This window comes from Chlorocebus sabaeus, chromosome 26 (assembly GCF_047675955.1).
Source record: "Chlorocebus sabaeus isolate Y175 chromosome 26, mChlSab1.0.hap1, whole genome shotgun sequence".
NCBI lineage: Eukaryota > Metazoa > Chordata > Mammalia > Primates > Cercopithecidae > Chlorocebus > Chlorocebus sabaeus.
The window spans coordinates 39,987,680-40,006,834 of NC_132929.1; the positions used below are offsets into that span (position 1 = coordinate 39,987,680).

At 41.8% G+C, this 19,155-nt stretch overlaps 1 protein-coding gene across 2 annotated transcripts in view; it reads left to right on the plus strand.

The window, feature by feature from the left end:
- TRIP4 (thyroid hormone receptor interactor 4) overlaps positions 1–19,155 on the plus strand; it is a 71,111-nt gene that overhangs the window by 13,294 nt on the left and 38,662 nt on the right. The window contains exons 6-9 of one of the 2 annotated variants that reach the window (XM_008016294.3): positions 4,266–4,395; positions 7,234–7,449; positions 12,001–12,127; positions 18,058–18,245. In XM_008016294.3, the coding sequence (XP_008014485.1) occupies positions 4,266–4,395; positions 7,234–7,449; positions 12,001–12,127; positions 18,058–18,245 (661 nt within the window). The remainder of the gene's footprint in view (positions 1–4,265; positions 4,396–7,233; positions 7,450–12,000; positions 12,128–18,057; positions 18,246–19,155) is intronic. The other variant, XM_038008837.2, reaches the window with a different exon arrangement.

The window sequence follows — 19,155 nt, forward strand, 5'->3', positions numbered from 1 at the left end:
TAGTTTTGATAATTATACTATGGTTTTGTAAGATAAGACAGTAACATTAAAGTAAGCTATGTGAAGGTTATATAGGAACTCTACTTATTTTCTAATTATTTTGTATGCCTTTATGCTTGAAACACACCTGACAAAAATAGTGAAGGACTTCCTTTTTTTTATATTTTTTTTATTTTTTATTTTTGAGACGGAGTTTGCTCTTTTTGCCTAGGCTGGAGTGCAATGGTGCAATCTCGGCTCACCGCAACCTCCGCCTCCCAGGTTCAAGCAATTCTCCTGCCTCAGCCTCCCCAGTAGCTGGGATTACAGACATGCGCCACTACCCTGGCTAATTTTGTGTTTTTAGTAGAGATGGGGTTTCTCCATGTTGGTCAGGCTGGTCTTGAACTCCCAACCTCAGGTGATCCACCCGCCTCAGCCTCCCAAAGTGCTGGGATTACAGGCGTGAGCCACCGTGCCCGGCCAACAATTTTTTTTTTTTTTTTTTTTTTTTTCTGAGACAGAGTTTTGCTCTTGTTGCCCAGGATGGAGTGCAATGGCACGATCTTGGCTCACTGCAACCTCCGCCACCTGGGTTCAAGTGATTCTCCTGCCTCAGTCTCTCGAGTAGCTGGGATTACAGGCGTGTGCCACCATGCCTGGCCAATTTTTTTGTATTTTGAGTAGAGATGGGGTTTCCCCATATTGGCCAGGCTAGTCTGGAACTCCTGACCTCAGGTGATCCGCCCACGTCAACCTCCCGAAGTGCTGGGATTACAGGCGTGAGCCACCGCACTCGGTCAGTTAAGGGCATTATTTTTATTTATTTTATTATTTATTCATTTATTTTTGAGATGGAGTTTCTCTCTCTCTCCCAGGCTGGAGTGCGGTGGCGTGTTCTCGGCTCACTGCAAGCTCCGCCTCCCGGGTTCACGCCATTCTCCTCCCTCAGCCTCCTGAGTAGCTGGGACTAGCTAGAGGCGCCCGCCACCACGCCCAGCTAATTTTTTTGTACAGCTGGTGTTTCACCATGTTAGCCAGTATGGTCTCGATCTCCTGACCTTGTGATCCGCCTGCCTCAGCCTCCCAAAGTGCTGGGATTACAGGCGTGAGCCACCGCACCCCCCCCCCCCATTTTTAATTTTTTTAGACGGAGTCTTGCTCTGTCGCCCGAGCTGGAATGCAGTGGGCGATCTTGGCTCACTGCAACCTCCGCCTCCCAGGTTCAAGCAATTCTCCTGCCTCAGCCTCCCGAGTAGCTGGGACTACAGGTGTGCGCCACTATGCCCAGCTAAATTTTGTATTTTTAGTAGAGATGGGATTTCACCAAGTTGGTTGGCCAGGATGGTCTTGATCTGTTGACTTCTTGATCCGCCTGCCTCGGCCTCCCGAAGTGCTGGAATTACAGGCATGAGCCACCGCTCCCGGCAGTTAAGGACATTATTAAAAGGAAAAACAATATACTCATTACCCACTACTTAACGCAAATATTTCATTTTGTTCCTGCCTTGGCTCATAGTACTTTTTGTTTTATATAGACAGTTTGGTTGGGATTATAATGTAGTAATCTGTGTAAAAACATTTGTTTTTCCATTTTTCCAACTAATTCATAATTAGCTGCTATCTTACTATATATTCTTCATAATTGTTTTTAGTAGCTAAAAATAGTCTTTTAACTTGGTTTATTATAATATGATTATTTCCTAATTACTGGATATTTGTTTCCAAATTTTAAATAATATCACAAATCGTCACCTTTATTAAGATAGCTTTTGATTTATTTCCTTGTGATAAATTTCTAAGAATAATGTTACTATGTCAAATAATGTGATCTTTTTTTGACACTTGAGATGTATTTGCCAGATTATTTTGTCCAAATATCATATAAATCGCCGGGCATGGTAGCTTATGCCTGTAATCCCAGCACTTTGGGAAGCTGAGATGGGTGGATCACCTGAGGTCGGGAGTTCAAAACCAGCCTGACCAATGTGGAGAAACCCTGTCTGTACCAAAAATACAAAATTAGCCGGGCATGGTGGCACATGCCTGTAATCCCAGATACTTGAGAGGCTGGGGCTGGGAATTGCTTGAACCTGGGAAGCAGAGGTAGTGATGAGCCAAGATTGTACCATTGCACTCCAGCCTGGGCAACAAAAGCAAAACTCCATCTCAAAAAAAAAAAAAAAAAAAAAATCATACTAATCTATAGCAGTATTAGCATTGTACCCAAAAACCTGTTCACTCTTGAGTTTTGACATTTCAAATTTGTTTTAGTTGTAAAAGGCTGTAATTTTATTATTATTATTATTATTATTATTTGTTTGTTTGTTTGTTTGAGACGGAGTCTCTGTTACCTAGGCTGGAGTTCAGTGATGTGCTCTTGGCTCACTGCAACTTCTGCTTCCCAGGTTCAAGCAATTCTTCTGCCGCAGCCTCCTGAGTAGCTGGGATTACAGGCGCCTGCCACCACACCCAGCTAATTTTCGCATTTTTAGTAGAGACAGAGTTTTGCCATGTTGGCCAGGCCTCCTGACCTCAAGTGATCCACCCACCTCGGCCTCCCAAAGTGCTGGGATTACAGGCATGAGCCACCGTGCCGGCCTGTAATTTTATTATTAAAGAGGTTGCACATGCCTCTATATTTTTTTCAATTAGATGTTAAGGTAATCATTCTGAGAAAAAATGGTTGATTCTACGTACTCTCCTTGTTTGTTTGTTTTTAGATAGTCTCTGTCAGGCTGGAGTACATTGGTATGAACACATTTTACTGCAGCAATTCTCCTGCCTCAGCCTCCCAAGTAGCTGGGTCTACAGGCATGTACCACCGTGTCTGGCTAATTTTTAAATTGTTTGTACAGATGGGCTCTCATCATGTTGCCCAGGCTAGTCTTGAACTCCTAGACTCAAGTGATCCTCCCACCTCAGCCTCCCAAAGTGTTGCAATTACAGGAGTGAGCCACTGCACCCAGCCACCTAACCCATTTTGGATCTTGGGTGTATCATAATCTATGGCTCTCTTTTCTGGGATATATAAATTTATAATATGCTGTCAAAGAAGATAGCACAACCATGGAATCAATGTTGGCTTTAGAGTTATACTCGAGCTCAGATTTTGTTTCTAGGGACTAATTTCTTTCTTTTTTTTCTTTTTTTTTTTTTTTTTTTGAGATGGAGTCTTGCTCTGTCGCCCAGGCTGGAGTGCAGTGGCACGGTCTCGGCTCACTGCAAGCGTTGCACCCCGGGTTCACTCCATTCTCCTGCCTCAGATTCCCTAGTAGCTGGGACTACAGGTGTCCGCCACAACGCCTGGCTATTTTTTTGTATTTTTAGTGGAGACAGGGTTTCACCGTGTTAGCCAGGATGGTCTTGAACCTCAGCCCCCTAAAGTGCTGAGATTACGAGCATGAGCCACTGTGCCCGGCCACTTGTCTAATTTCTAACTGTGTGAACTCAGTACATTTATAGTCATCTCTGAACTTCATTTACTTTATCTGTAAAGTAAAGATAATACAAACTGTCTTACAGGATTATTGTGAAAATTAAATAGCATGTATACTAAGTGCCTCGGCATTTAGGAGGTTCTTATTAAACTGAAACTGTTCATTTCTGCCCCTTTCGTGAAATTTTCTTTTTTCTTCCATTATTTATTGTTAGTTTTGATAATATAAAAGTATATTTAGGCTGGTGTGGTGGATCATGTTTGGAATCCCAGTACTTTTAGAGGCTGAGTTGGGAAGATTGCTTGAAGCCTGGACTTTGAAACCAGCCTGGGCAACATAGTGAGACCCCCTTTCTACAAAAATTTAAAAATTCAGACACAATGGCATGTGCCTGTTGTCTCAGCTACTCAGGAGGCTGAGGTGAGAGGATCGCTTGAGCCTAAGTTTGAGACTGCAGTAAGCTATGATCACACCACTGCACTCCAGACTGGGCAACAGCATTAGATCCTGTCTTGAAAAAACATATATTTAAAGGTAATATTCAGTAAATTTTTTCACTGAGAAGGCATTTTTATGTCACATTCTTAAATACTTTGGTGCCCTTAGTGAACCAAATTTTTATAAAGGAAGAAAAGATCCCTACCATTTATTGAAAACCTGTCATGTGTCAAGCACTGCTTAATGCTGTACAAGTAAGTCCTGGACTGTGTACTTGTTTTCCATTGAAATGAAGGCTCCAGGCCATCAGGCCAGAACCAGATCTGATGTTTTGTTCTTTGTTGCACACTGGTACAACTAATTTGTATTTAGAGGCTGACACCATTTGACTTCCTTATTGAATTTCAGGGGTGGAGAATTCTGGAAAGGTGGACATCTCTACCAAGGACCTTCTTCCTCATCAAGAATTGCGAATTAAGTCTGGTCTGGAGAAGGCTATCAAGCATAAAGACAAACTGTTAGAGTTTGACAGAACTAGGTATGAAAGGGTTAGAATAACAAATGCTAAGAAATAAACTAGTCTACAGATTCTGGCCATTATTTTGGTACTTGATACCTTCTCAAAGTGGAGTGTGAAAGAGTTTATAGCAAAAGAAGAGCTGGGTGCTCTACATAGGAGGCCTACATCTTGTTTTTTAATCCATGTTTGAATAATATAGGCTCCCACTAAAAGAATCCTGTCCCGTAGCATTTTTTGATTCCTGGTAAATGTTAGTCTATCCCCTGGACAGTTGATGTGAGTTGACATAATTCACCACTTGTTTTACTTGTAGCCATTCATTCATTCACCTGTATTAGAGTACCTATTATGTGCAAACTGTTAGGCTGGGCTCTGGAGAATCTGTAAGGAATTGCCTCTGGGAGAACATAGGTTATGCCCTATCATAGGAAGGCATGATTTACCCTTCTTCTTTCCTTTGACTAAATTTGTTTTTTGATTCAATGATCAGTATATTAAAATACAACTAAATTAACATTATACTCCTGCATTATTATTGTGTAGCCCATTGACTTCTCTCTGTGAGATAGATTTATGATAATTCTGTTTTTGACTTCCTCCTTATTTTTTTCTTTTGAACAAAATACTCGTTGAAAACCAGTTGGTGGTAAAAAATGTTTGGATAGGATTTATATGTTCCCTTCTCAAATGACTCTGTGAGGGTCCTCAGAGAGACCCTGAATCTCTTGTAACCTGAGGGTCTATTCCTGGCATTGTAATCTTTTGATGAGACATTCCTGCTGCTTCCAAACCATTTGCTTTGAATACATGAGATAAAATTTAGAAAACTATTCCTTAAATAAACCCATCACAAGGTGTGTAACTCATATTCACTCTTCATCCTTTCAGTATCACATTTCACCATACTCAGTAAAACGTATTTTTAGAAATAGAATGGAGGCCGGGTGTGGTGGCTCATGCCTGTAATCCCAGCACTTTGGGAGGCCGAGGTGGATGGATCACGAGGTCCGGAGATCCAGACCATCCTGGCTAACACAGTGAAACCCCGTCTCTACTAAAAATACAAAAAAATTAGCCGAGCATAGTGGTGGGCACCTGTAGTCCCAGCTACTCAGGAGGCTGAGGCAGGAGAATGGTATGAACCCAGGAGGCAGAGGTTGCGGTGAGCTGAGATTGCGCCACTGCACTCTAGCCTAGGTGACAGAGCGAGACTCTGTCTCAAAAAAAAAAAAGAGAGAAATGGAATGCACTTCTTGATCAACAGAAACTGGAAAAGGGTCTCTCCCTATTGTTGCTGCTTTGCTGGTGTGTTCATGGGTACCAGTTTCATTATCTAGGTTTTTGTATAAGACCAATTTCCACCAGGCACAGTGGCTCACGCCTGTAAGCCTAACACTTTGGGAGGCCAAGGCAGATGGATTGTTTGAACCTGAAAGTTTGAGAGTAGCCTGGGCAACATAGCAAAACCCCGTCTGTACAAAAAATACAGAAATTACCTAGGCGTAATGTCATATGCCTGTAATCCCAGCTACTTGGGAGGCTGAGGTGGGAGGATCAATTGAGACTGGGAGGTGGAGGTTACAGTAAGCCGAGATTAATCCAGTGCATTCCAGCCTGGGTGTCATAGCGAGATTGTCTCAAAAAAAAAAAAAAAAAATTTCTTCCAGAGTACTGTTAAAAATGTTTCTATTCTAAGTCTGCATTATTTTTGTTTTATTTTTGTGTGTGTATGATCCGCCAGCCTCAGTCTCCCAAAGTGCTGGAATTACAGGTGTGAGCCGCTGCGCCTGGCCTAAGAAGACAAAATTTTTTTACAATTCTAGCTGAGTATGAAAATTTGAAGTCAATATATGAATCTAACTTCAGTATTTCCCTTATGTCTATTTATGTCACTATTTGTAATTATGGGGAAACTTAATCTTAACTGGATTTATGACATTGGAGTAATCACTCAACTTCTGTGAGCCCCAGGCTTATTATATGTAGAATGAGAGAATTAGACCATCAAGATTGCTTCCAGTTTTTAGTTTCTCTGTCAGTATGATCTTAGAAATAGGCCTGATTGTCATATCTTGGAACTTGGCCCCAGTGCATTAGTAAGAGCCTGCAAAGTGGGGTATAGGTAATACCATATAGTATAGGGTAATAGAATGTCTTAAGAGTAAATAGTTGGCCAGGCGCAGTGACTCACACCTGTAATCCTAGCACTTTGGGAGGCCAAGGTGGGTGGATCACAAGGCCAGGAGTTCAAGACCAGCCTGGCCAAGATGGTGAAACCCCATCCCTACTAAAAATACAAAACTTAGCCAGGCATGGTGTCGCGCCTGTAATCCCAGCCACTTGGGAGGCTGAGGCAGAGAATTGCTTGAACTGAGGAGGCAGTCATGCCACTGCACTCCACCCTGGGCGACAGAGCAAGACTTTGTCTCAAAAAAAAAAAAAGAAAAAAGTAAATAGTCAAGCTACAGAACTGAAACTTCAGCATAGAACTCCAGTAAGCAAATAAGCCTAGGAAGAATAGACTGGATCCCAGTTACAGAGGGACTAGGATACTTAGTAAGCTGTCAGACATGAACTCAGATGCAGTAAAACTAGGCTGAAGCCCAGCTTTCAGAAGGCAGAGGCTGGACTAATATGAAAGGTAGAAGGAAAATGGATTATGGTGCTGTGTCTTTTCTTGCCTGAGGTTGAGATAAGTTCTAAGAGCTGAGCCTACACTGGAAATAAAACATATGCAGAGCTTGACTTGATTTTGGAATATATTTGAGATATTAAGCTACCTTGAAACTGTTTTCCAATAATCGGTCCTTATTTGTCAACAGATGACCTAATTACCATGTGTTCCCTTTTTCTCAGTATTCGAAGGACCCAAGTCATTGATGATGAGTCAGATTACTTTGCCAGTGATTCTAACCAATGGTTGTCCAAACTTGAGCGGGAAACCTTGCAGAAGCGAGAGGAGGAGCTGAGAGAACTTCGACACGCCTCTCGACTTTCTAAGAAGGTCACCATTGACTTTGCAGGAAGGAAGATCCTGGAAGAAGAAAATTCACTAGCGGAATATCATAGCAGGTGAGTGAGCAGCACTAGGAAGGGTGTCAAAGAAGGAATAGGTTGACCATAAAGGATTTTCCCTTTCTAGTGGATCTTTTATTTTTGTTGATTTAAAAAATGTGTTTATTTGGAATAGGAAGCATGTAAGAATAGCTAAGAAAAAGTTTTTAAATGAACACTCCTACCAGATAATTACTGATTTTTGTAGGTTTTTTTTTGAGATGGAGTCTCGCTTTGTTGCCCAGGCTGGAGCACAGTGACCCGATCTTGGCTCACTGGAACCTCCGCTCCCGGGTTCAAGCCATTCTCATACCTCAGCCCCTTGAGTAGCTGGGATTACAGGTGCATGCCACCATGCCCAGCTAATTTTTGTATTTTTAGTAGAGACAGGTTTTCACCATGTTGGCCAGGCTGGTCTCAAACTCCTGACCTCAAGTGATCCACCTGCCTCAGCCTCCCAAGTTGCTGGGATTATAGGCATGAGTCCCTGTGCCCAGCAAAAAAAAATTTTTAAAACAATGAGATATAGTTTGGGCACAGAAATAGGTTAATGAAACAGAATCCAGAAAGAGATTGGTATGTTTGCATTGCGTGTGTATGTGTGCACGGGTATGTGTATATATATATGTGAGTTTAGTAATCAATAAAGGTAACATTTTTAATTGCTAAAGAAATAATTAAAATTGTTTTTTGGAATAATTGCCTGTTTGGAAAAAAATCTAGGTAATGTCTCTACCTCAAACCATTCTATGATGCTGTAATAAGTTTCACTAAAGAGTTAAATATAAATAATATAAAGGGATCAGAAAGAAATACAGAATCATAGGAGAATATAATTATAGTCTTGGTGTGATAAAGCTCTTCCGAAGCAAGATACAAAATCCTGAAGTCATGCCTGTATAAGATATTTTAAATAAAAAGACAGTACCAAGTTGGAAGAAAGTATTTTAAGTAGTTTTAACAGTCAAAGGAGCCATATCCATACTATATAAGTAAGAATTCTAGCAAATTAAAAGAAAACAACCAAAAACTCCAGCAGAAAAATGGACAAAAACTAAGAACAAACAATTTACAAGTGGGGACGTACAAATAGCCAATAACATTTGAAAAGATGTTCAACTAGCCATCAGGAAATACAGATTTAAAAACATAATGTATCAGTTTTTTTTGGTGCATCAAATTTGGCTTAATTTTTAAAAAAAAAATACTGCATATTGTGTGGATATAGGAAAATGGGGATATTCTGTTACTGTGAATGGGAGTATTAAAATGGTATAGCCTACATACTGTAGGATTTTAACTATTCAGTACTTTCCAGGGATTAGAAGAGAGGGAGGAATAAATAGAAGGAGCACAGAGAAGATTTTTAAGGCAGTGAAACTACTCTGTATGTAATTATAATGGTAAATAAATGTCATTATAAATTTGTCGGCCGGGCGCGGTGGCTCAAGCCCGTAATCCCAGCACTTTGGGAGGCCGAGACGGGCAGATCACGAGGTCAGGAGATCGAGACCATCCTGGCTAACACGGTGAAACCCCGTCTCTACTAAAAAATACAAAAAAAAACCTAGCCGGGCGAGGTGGCGGGCGCCTGTAGTCCCAGCTACTTGGGAGGCTGAGGCAGGAGAATGGCGTAAACCCGGGAGGCGGAGCTTGCAGTGAGCTGAGATCCGGCCACTGCACTCCAGCCCAGGTGACAGGCGACACTCCGTCTCAAAAAATAAAAAAAAATAAAAATAAATTTGTCCAAACCCATAAATTATACAACACCAGGAGTGAACGCTAATGTAAACCATGGCTTTTGGATGCTAATAATGTGTCAGTGTAGGTTGATCAGTTGTAACAAATGTACCACTCTGGTGAGGGATGCTAATAATGGTGGAGCCTATATATTTGGGAGGTCTTGGGGAATGTGGATAACCTCTGTATATTCTTCTCAGTTTTGCTCTGAACCTAAAACTGATCTAAAAAATAAAACCTAAGGCTGGGTGCAGTGGCTCACACCTGTAATTTCAGCACTTTGGGAGGCCAAAGTGGGAGGATCACTTGAGGCCAGGAGTTCAAGACCAGCCTGGGCAACATATTGAGACCCCACCTTAAAAATAAAGTCTATTAGGCCGGGTACGGTGGCTCAAGCCTGTAATCCCAGCACTTTGGGAGGCCGAGGCGGGCGGATCACAAGGTCAAGGAGTTCGAGACCAGCCTGGCCAATATGGTGAAACCCCGTCTCTACTGAAAATACAAAAGTTAGCCAGGAGTGGTGGCGGACACCTGTAGTCCCAGCTACTCGGGAGGCTGAGGCAGGAGAATCGCTTGAACCCAGGAGGTAGAGGTGGTAGTGAGCCATCATCGGGCCACTGTACTCCAGCCTGGGAGATAGAGCGAGACTCCGTCTCAAAAAAAAAAAAAGAAAAGTCTATTAACATAAATACATAAACAAAAAAGTTACAACTTTTTAGAAGATAATATTTAAATTGTGCATTCTTTGACTTATCAGCTACACACCAGATATCAATATAACAATTTCATTTTCCTTTGTCAAAGATGTTTAAAAAATATTTGCCATTCTGAGACATGAAAAATGATATTTCATTCTAATTTTTGTTCACATTTCTTTGCTTTAGTTGTATGCTAGTAAGTTTGAGTGTTCTAAAAATGTGTTCATTTGCTTTTTTATTATTTCTTTTATAGATTCTAGAGTTCTGGATATACTTATCATTATACTGTGTCAAATCTATTCCCCTCTTTCAGACCTCATTGTCCCCACCCTATTTTAGACTCACCTCATCATAAAAATTCTTGTACTTTTTAAAAGCTTCAGACCTTTGTTTCTGATTTTTCCTTGGTTTAGAAATTCCTCCCCCAATCTTTGCATTTCACATACCTACCTCTCCCTTGAACCTACATGATACAACATGTTGGATGAAGGAATAATAACCACTAAACGGATTGTGCCTGTTTCATAGTAATCATTACATCCCCTCATGTATGATTCATCATCTGTACGGCTGTCTTAAATCTGCCACTTGGATCGAAAGCCTCTTAAAAAAAAAACAAAAAAGAAAGCCTCTTGAAGGCAGGAACAGTGTCTTCACCTTTTAAGCTGCCTTACATATGAGATATTCGTAACAACATATATTGAATTGAACTGAAGGTCAAGTTTAGCCTTTCCTGTTAGTTGAAGCTTTTCATTATGTTGTGCTTCAGAATTATTCTTGTTATCCACAAACGTTTGTCAAGCATCCAACAGGAGCATTGATAGAGTAGCAAGTACTGTACAGCTATAGAATGAATTAAGATAGGATTCCTTCAGGGCTTATGATCTCTTACTAACTAACCAGTAGGTTTCCACAATCTTTAAATGAAAATCATCACATTCTTTTATAGGTTTAGAGCCAGATATCCAGTGCCAACATCATAGGCACGGGATAACATGGGATATATCCAATGGTTGTTTAGATAGTAGGTAATATAGGACCTTAGAGAAAGGATTAAGCATTTTTGTGCTGGGCCAGTAGGGTACCTCTTTATAACTTCTGAGCCTTCAAGCAAAGATAGAATGCAGACCAGTGAGCAGGAGTGGAGAAAGGACTGCTGAGTAGGCAGAGGAATAACTGTATAGGTTGTATTGAGAAGATGAGCTGCCATAGAATACTCTTCTGTGGGTCAGGGTATTCCTAGGCAACTTTTTTTTTTTTCTTTTTGTGACAGGGCCTTATTGACTGTTGCCCAAGCTGGAGGGCAGTGGCACCTCGAACTCCTGGGCTCAAGAGATCCTCCCATCTCATCCTACCAAGTAGCTGGGACTACAGGTGTGAGCCCCCACGCCCAGCTAATTTATTTTTTGTAGAACCAGGCTCTCTATGTTGCCCAAGCTGGTCTCAAACTCCAGGCCTCAAGTGATCCTCCCTCTTTGGCCTATGATAGTGTTGGAATTATAGGTATGAGCCACCACTCCTGACCTCTAGGCAGCTTTTCTGGTCTTGGCCTGTTTAATGATCTTGTTGAGCAGGTGAATGACTGTAGTGTGCCCTGTGTGTTTTCTTGGTATTCTGGAACTTTATTTTATTTTATTTTATTTTATTTTTTGAGACAGAATCTCGCTCTATTGCCCAGGTTGGAGTGCAGTGGCACAATCTTGGCTCACTGCAACCTCCTCCTTGCAGTTTCAAGTGATTCTCCTGCCTCAGCCTCCCGAGTAGCTGGGACTGCAGGCGTGTGCCACCATGCTAAGCTAATTTTTGTATTTTTAGTAGAGACGGGGTTTCACCATATTGGCCAGGATGGTCTCAATCTCTTGACCTTGTGATCCACCCACCTTGGCCTCCGAAAGTGCTGGAATTACAGGAGTGAGCCACTGTGCCTGGACATTCTGGAACATTTATTAACTCATATTCCTTAGGGTTTTTGGTATGAGAAGGGGTTGGAGTAGGGAGTAGGGAAGGTCATCCGTAGACTCCTCTTTATATTCCAAATTTTATTACTATTAAAGCATTTTATGTTGGTGGTAAGGACATTCTGAGCATAGAACATTACCAATTGTTGCATCCTTTTGGTTTATTATCACAGACTAGATGAGACAATACAGGCCATTGCCAATGGAACCTTGAACCAGCCACTGACCAAATTGGATAGATCTTCTGAAGAGCCTTTGGGAATTCTGGTAAATCCCAACATGTACCAGTCCCCTCCCCAGGTTAGTGGACCTTTGCTCTAACTGTTAATAAGAGAAGTTTGGCCCTAAATTTGCCTTCTTTTAAGTATGTATATTTCATAGACTTTAGATACCAATCAGCTATCTCAACACACCTGCCAACCTTATTCTCTGGCCCACGTTTTTTCCATTTTTATTGTAGTACTTCTGACAAATTGACTTGTTTTATCTTCCAAGTATTTCCCAAGAAAGAGTTTTGTTAAGTACTATAGAAATTTAGACAAAAATACCATGGTCGTTTTGTTAATGTTTTTATTTTATTTTATTTATTTATTTATTTTTTTAATTTTATTTTTTATTTTTTATTTTTTTTGAGACGGAGTCTCACTCTGTCACCCAGGCTGGAGTGCAGTGGCGCGATCTCGGCTCACTGCAAGCTCCGCCTCCCGGGTTCACGCCATTCTCCTGCCTCAGCCTCCCGAGTAGCTGGGACTACAGGCGCCCGCCACCATGCCCGGCTAATTTTTTGTATTTTTTAGTAGAGACGGAGTTTCACCGTGTTAGCCAGGATGGTCTAGATCTCCTGACCTCATGATCCACCTACCTCAGCCTCCCAAAGTCCTGGGATTACAGACGTGAGCCACTGCACCTGGTCTCTTTATCTTGTATAGAATATGGGTGGTCCCATAGAGTGGTGTTTTAAATTAATTTATCAGTTCACTCATTATCATTATCCTTTGTTTTACCATCTAGTATATTGAAACTCTACTATGGATAAGCACAATAATAAGTGATCAAGCAGACACTGATTCTATCCTCAAATAACTCACAAACTAGTAGGGGTAAAGATCTATGTAAGCAACTCTAATAAATGCTAATAGATATTAAGTTCTGTGGAAATCCAGAGGAGCGGGAGACTACTGCTAGCTGAGGGCAGTCAATGGGTTTTACAGGGAAGCTGGCATTCATTAAAAGTAAGTATTCACCAGGTGCACTTTGGGAGGCCGAGGCGGGCAGATTGCTTGAGCCTGGGAGTTCTAGACCAGCCTGAGCAACATGGCGAAACCCCGTCTCTACTAAAAATACAAAAATTAGCTGGGCATGGTGGCGTGATGCCTGTAGTCCCAGCTACTTAGGAGGCTGAGTCGGGAGAATCACCTGAGCCCAGGAGGCAGAGGTTGCAGTGAACTATGATCATGCCACTGCACTCCAGCCTGGGCGACAGAGTGAGACCCTGTCTCAAAAAAAAAAAAAATGTAAATATTTGAGAAAAATATATGTTTGGGAATGGTGGAGAAAAAAATTGCAGGCAGAATGAATTGTAGGAACAAGGGCTTGTATACATAAAAACATGGGATATAGATATAGGAATTTCCAAGCACACAAATCTGGAGAGGGAATTCCAGGCAGAAGGTACAACACGTACAAAGGCTCAGCAGCTTGAGAGCATTGCAGGTTTGGGGAATCACAAATAATTAACTATTGTTATGGACTGGTAAGTGTATTAGTTTCCCAGGGCTGCTGTAACAAAGTACCACAAACTAGGTGACCTAAAACAACAGAAATTTATTCTCCCACACCTGGGGACTAAAAGCCGGAAATCAAGGTGTTGAAAAGACTACATTCCCTCCGAAGGCTTTACAGGAGAATGCTTCCTTACCTCTTTAAGCTTCTGGTGGCTCTAGGTGTCTTATGCCTTGTAGCTCATCACTCTAATCTCTGCCTTTGTCTTCACATAGACTTCCCTGTGTGTGTCTCTGTCACTGTGTGCCCTCTCCTCTTACAAGGATACAAGTCATTGGATTTAGGGCCTACTATAATCCAGTATAACCTCGTCTTAAACTGATTACATCTGTAAAGACTATTTCCAAGTAAGGTTGTATTCACAGATTCTATCTAGGTGGACGTTGATTTTGGGGGGATACTACTCAACCCAGTATGGTAAGCAACATCTGATCATGAAAGATTTTTTATCTTATGCTAATGAGTTTAGGTTTTGTCCTAAAGTAGGCAAAGAAGGGTTCTGGAAGAATTTTAACAGAAGATTGGCATGGCTTCCATGCCTACATAGAGAATGAATAGGAAGGAAGAGTAAATAAGATTAGAAGCTGAGAAATTGCCAAGGAAGTCATTGCAATAGCACCATGGAAAGATGATGCAAGCCCGAATTAGTATTATAGCACTAGTGGGGCAGTAGAGAGTTATTTAAAGACCAAAAGTGGGAGCTGGGCCTGAGACATAGTGATACACATCTATAGTCCCAGATACTTGGGAAGCTAAGGTGGGAGGATCACTTGAGCCCAGGAGTTGGAGGCTGCAGTGAGCTATGATTAAGCCACTACACTCCAGCCTGGATGACACAGTGAGATCCCATCTCTAAAAAAAAAAAAAATTATCCTCTTAAAATAAAGACTAAAAATGTAGATGAAGATACCTGCTGGCAGATTCTTTAATAGTATTATTGAAAGATAATGAGGAATTAATTTAGGAAAGTGGCAGTGTAATTAGAGGCAATAGCTGTAGTAGAAATAGAAAAAATAATTTGGGCCTCAAGATTGTTCACATACTAACATTTTATGAAATTATTTATTTCCAGCCACGTGTGGTGGCTGACATCTATAATCCTAGCATTTTGGGAGGCCGAGGTGGGAGGATCACTTGAAGCCAAGAGGTCAAGACCAGCCTGGGCAACAGAGCAAGACAGTGTCTGAAAAAAAATTTTTGTAAAATAAATTATTTACCCTATAGTGGATCAATTCTTTTTCCTCTTTGGTCCTCTGTAAGAACTTCTATCTCCTATTTAGTATGTAGTCAATTCTGCCTTATGTTTTAAATAGTTATTTATGTGTCTGTCTTCCACTAGGCTTTAAGTTCCTTGCAATCAAGAACTGTATCTTTTTCATATTTTATGTCTCCCTAGTTAATGTGCTTTTCACAGTTAAGTACTGAATAAATGTGTATTTAATTTGTAACAATGTGTATTTTTAAGATATGCCATAATTGACAAGAATCATAAAATTGTATGGCTGAAAGATCCTTAGAAATTCATTTAGTCCAACTTCATCCTTTTCTAGTTGGAAAAACTGAAATCTTTAGGGGTTAAATGATTGCCTAGGGTTTTGACTACCACTTGAAGTTTTTTCCTGTAAGTTATTATATTTTCATATGTATGTATTTATTTTTGAGACAGGATATTGTTCTGTCATCCAGGCAAGAGTGCAGTGGTATGATTACATCTCTCAAGAGATCCTCCCATCTCAGCTTCTCAAGTGGCTCAGACTACAGTAGCCACGTGCTATCATACCTTACTAATTTGTATATTTTTTGTAGAGAAGGAGTTTCGCCTTGTTGCCCGGATTGGTCTTAAACTCCTGGGCTCAAGTAATCTTCCTGCCTTGGCCTCTTCAAGTGCTGGGATTACAGACATCAGCCATTGTGCCTGGCCCTTATTATTATTTTTGTTTTATTATTATTATTTTTTTTAGTCATAGTCTCACTCTGTCACCCAGGCTGGAGTGCAGTGGCACGATCTCGGCTAACTGCAAGCTCCGCCTCCTGGGTTCACACCATTCTCCTGCTTCAGCCTCCCAAGTAGCTGGGTATACAGGTGCCCGCCACCACGCCCAGCTAACTTTTTTTGTAATTTTGGTAGAGACGGGGTTTCACTGTGTTAGCCAGGATGGTGTCGATCTCCTGACCTCATGATCTGCCCGCCTCAGTCTCCCAAAGTGCTGGGATTACAGGCATGAGCCACCGCTCCCGGCCCCATATTATTTTTAAAGACACAGGATCTCACCATGTTGCCCAGGCTGGCCTTGAACTTATGGGCTCAAGTGATCATCCTGCCTTACCTTCTGAGTAGCTAGTGAAGCTACAGGCATGCATCACTGTATCCAGCTTTATAAATTATTCAATTTTTAAAAATTAAGATAACCCCAAATATTATCATGCTAATTGCCTTTATTTTTAAATTTTAATTTTGGAGCACATGGTATTGTTGCTCTGGAAGAAACATTAACCTTTGCCATTCTCTGTCTGAACTGTAGCCAAAACTCTTCACTCTTCTGTAATTACCTGTACCTTATAATTCTCTATTCTTTTTATATGACGGGAGCCCTGTTTTAGTAGTCCTCCATCCTCTCTTTCAGGAGACAAGTTCTTCATTTCAGGGTAAGAGAATATTTCATGCATCCAGTAGTCAGAACTGCTGCCTCTGACCTGACAGCATCTGTTTGGCTTTGTCATAGTGCCAGCATGTGACACTGCCCCTAAGCACGTGCAGAATTGTGGATCAAAATGTTGAACCTTCATTTAGCTCACAGAATTCTATTGAAAAATTATCCAGAGCCAAGTATGAATCATTAAGTATAAAGTGGAAATAATTATAACTCTTTTGCTCTGATATTTGTGCTGTTGCTGGAATTAGTAAGCATTGTATGGAGATTTCAACATTCTAATTATTCTTTAAGATGGGCCTTGTTGGCCGGGCGCGGTGGCTCAAGCCTGTAATCCCAGCACTTTGGGAGGCCGAGACGGGCGGATCACGAGGTCAGGAGTTTGAGACCATCCTGGCTAACACGGTGAAACCCCGTCTCTACTAAAAAATACAAAAAACTAGCCGGGCGAGGTGGCGGGCGCCTGTAGTCCCGGCTACTCGGGAGGCTGAGGCAAGAGAATGGCGTAAACCCGGGAGGCGGAGCTTGCAGTGAGCTGAGATCCGGCCACTGCACTCCAGCCTGGGCGATACAGCGAGACTCCGTCTCAAAAAAAAAAAAAAAAAAAAAGATGGGCCTTGTTATCATACCTGAGACTTCTACTGAATTTATACTATCTCTACCCTTTTGGCCTTATTTCAGATAAAGATGGGATATATTTTTCATTTGTTGTTGTTGTGGTTGTTCTGAGACAGAGTCTCACTCTCTTGCCCAGGCTGGAGTGCAATGGCACGATCTGGGCTCGCTGCAACTTCCACCTCCTGGGTTCAAATGATTCGCCTGCCTCCGCCTCCCGAGTAGTTAGGACTACAGGCGCCCGCCACCACGCCCGGCTAATTTTTTGTATTTTTAGTAGAGACGGGGTTTCACCGTGTTAGCCAGGATGGTCTCAATCTCCTGATCGTGATCCACCCGCCTCGGTCTCCCAAAGTGCTGTGATTACAGGCGTGAGCCACCGTGCCAGGCCATATTGGGAACAGCCACGATGCCCAGCCTGGGATATATTTTTCTAAGAAAAATGTTCCCAATATGGCCGGGCACGGTGGCTCACGCCTGTAATCCCAGCACTTTGGGAGGCCGAGGTGGGCGGATCACGAGGTCAGGAGATCAAGACCATGCTGGCTAACACGGTGAAACCCCGTCTTTACTAAAAATACAAAAACTTAGCCAGGCGTGATGGTGGGCGCTTGTAGTCCCAGCTACTTGGGAGGCTGAGGCAGGAGAATGGTGTGAACCCGGGAAGCAGAGCTTGCAGTGAGCTGAGATCGTGCCACTGCACTCCAGCCTGGGCGACAGAGCAAGACTCCGTCTCAAAAAAAAAAAAAAAGAAAAATGTTCTCAGTGTGATTTCCTCATTATTAGCATTCGCTTCATTTTGTCTACCTACCCCAGATTCTTGCCTTATTTTTTTATTTTTTTATTTTTTTGAGACGGAGTCTGGCTCTGTCACCCAAGCTGGGGTGCAGTGGCCGGATCTCAGCTCACTGCAAGCTCTGCCTCCCGGGTTTACGCCATTCTCCTGCCTCAGCCTCCGGAGTAGCTGGGACTACAGGCGCCCGCCACCTCGCCCGGCTAGTTTTTTGTATTTTTTAGTAGAGACGGGGTTTCACCGTGTTAGCCAGGATGGTCTCGATCTCCTGACCTAGTGATCCGCCCGTCTCGGCCTCCCAAAGTGCTGGGATTACAGGCTTGAGCCACCGCGCCCGGCCCCGATTCTTGCCTTATAAGACAGAACTGTATGTTTGTTTTTCTGTGTAGTGGGTTGACCACACAGGTGCAGCCTCACAGAAGAAGGCTTTCCGTTCTTCAGGATTGGGACTAGAGTTCAACTCGCTTCAGCACCAGTTGCGAATCCAGGATCAAGAATTTCAGGAAGGCTTTGATGGTGGCTGGTGCCTCTCTATACATCAGCCCTGGGCTTCTCTGCTTGTCAGAGGGATTAAAAGGTAAGAATAAAAATGAATCTGGGCAGTGGAAGATCTTAGAGTGACATAAATTTAATTTAGAAATATGGATTGAAATTAGTTTTCCTCAATCTGGTGATGAGTTATAACACTCGTCAATAAATAGAACTTTGAACATCATATTCATGGTACTGACTTGGTAGTAGTATATTTTAAAATTAACTTTAAAACATTTAAATTGACAAATATAGTGTTAGTTTTTGTACTGATTAGCTTAAAAAAGAAACTGAGCTTAAAAATGGTAAGAAACCAAGTCATAACAAAGATAGAAGACTAATTTTTTCATCTTTGGAGGGAAATCTATTGAAAAAACTTCTCTTGGTTTTGTCTTTGTAATATACTACTCAGCAACCTTAATAATTTGATCCTATTTGAAACATAGTTTTGATGCCTATTTACTTATTAAGATACCAGCATAACTGATTTTATTTTCCTGTCCATATATCTAACTATTAATCTGGCTAATAATATTGAGAAACTGTTTTATCACAAAATCCTTTTCTACAAAAGTAGGGGAAATTGAGATAAGTAGAGGTATTATAGAGCTGAGTTACACCTGTTACTGATTATAATATTTAATAGCTTACTATTCCGTGGTGTCTTGTGTTTTTTCCTTTTTTTTATTTGAGACGGAGTCTCACTCTGTCGCCCAGGCTGGAGTGCAGTGGCGTGGTCTCCGCTCATTGCAACCTCTGCCTCCCAGGTTCACACCATTCTCCTGCCTCAGCCTCCCAGGTAACTGGAACTACAGGCACCCAGCACCACACCCAGATGATTTTTTGTATTTTTAGTAGAGACAGGGTTTCACTGTGTTAGCCAGGATGGTCTCGATCTCCTGACCTCGTGATCCGCCTGCCTTGGCCTTCCAAAGTGCTGGGATTACAGGCATGAG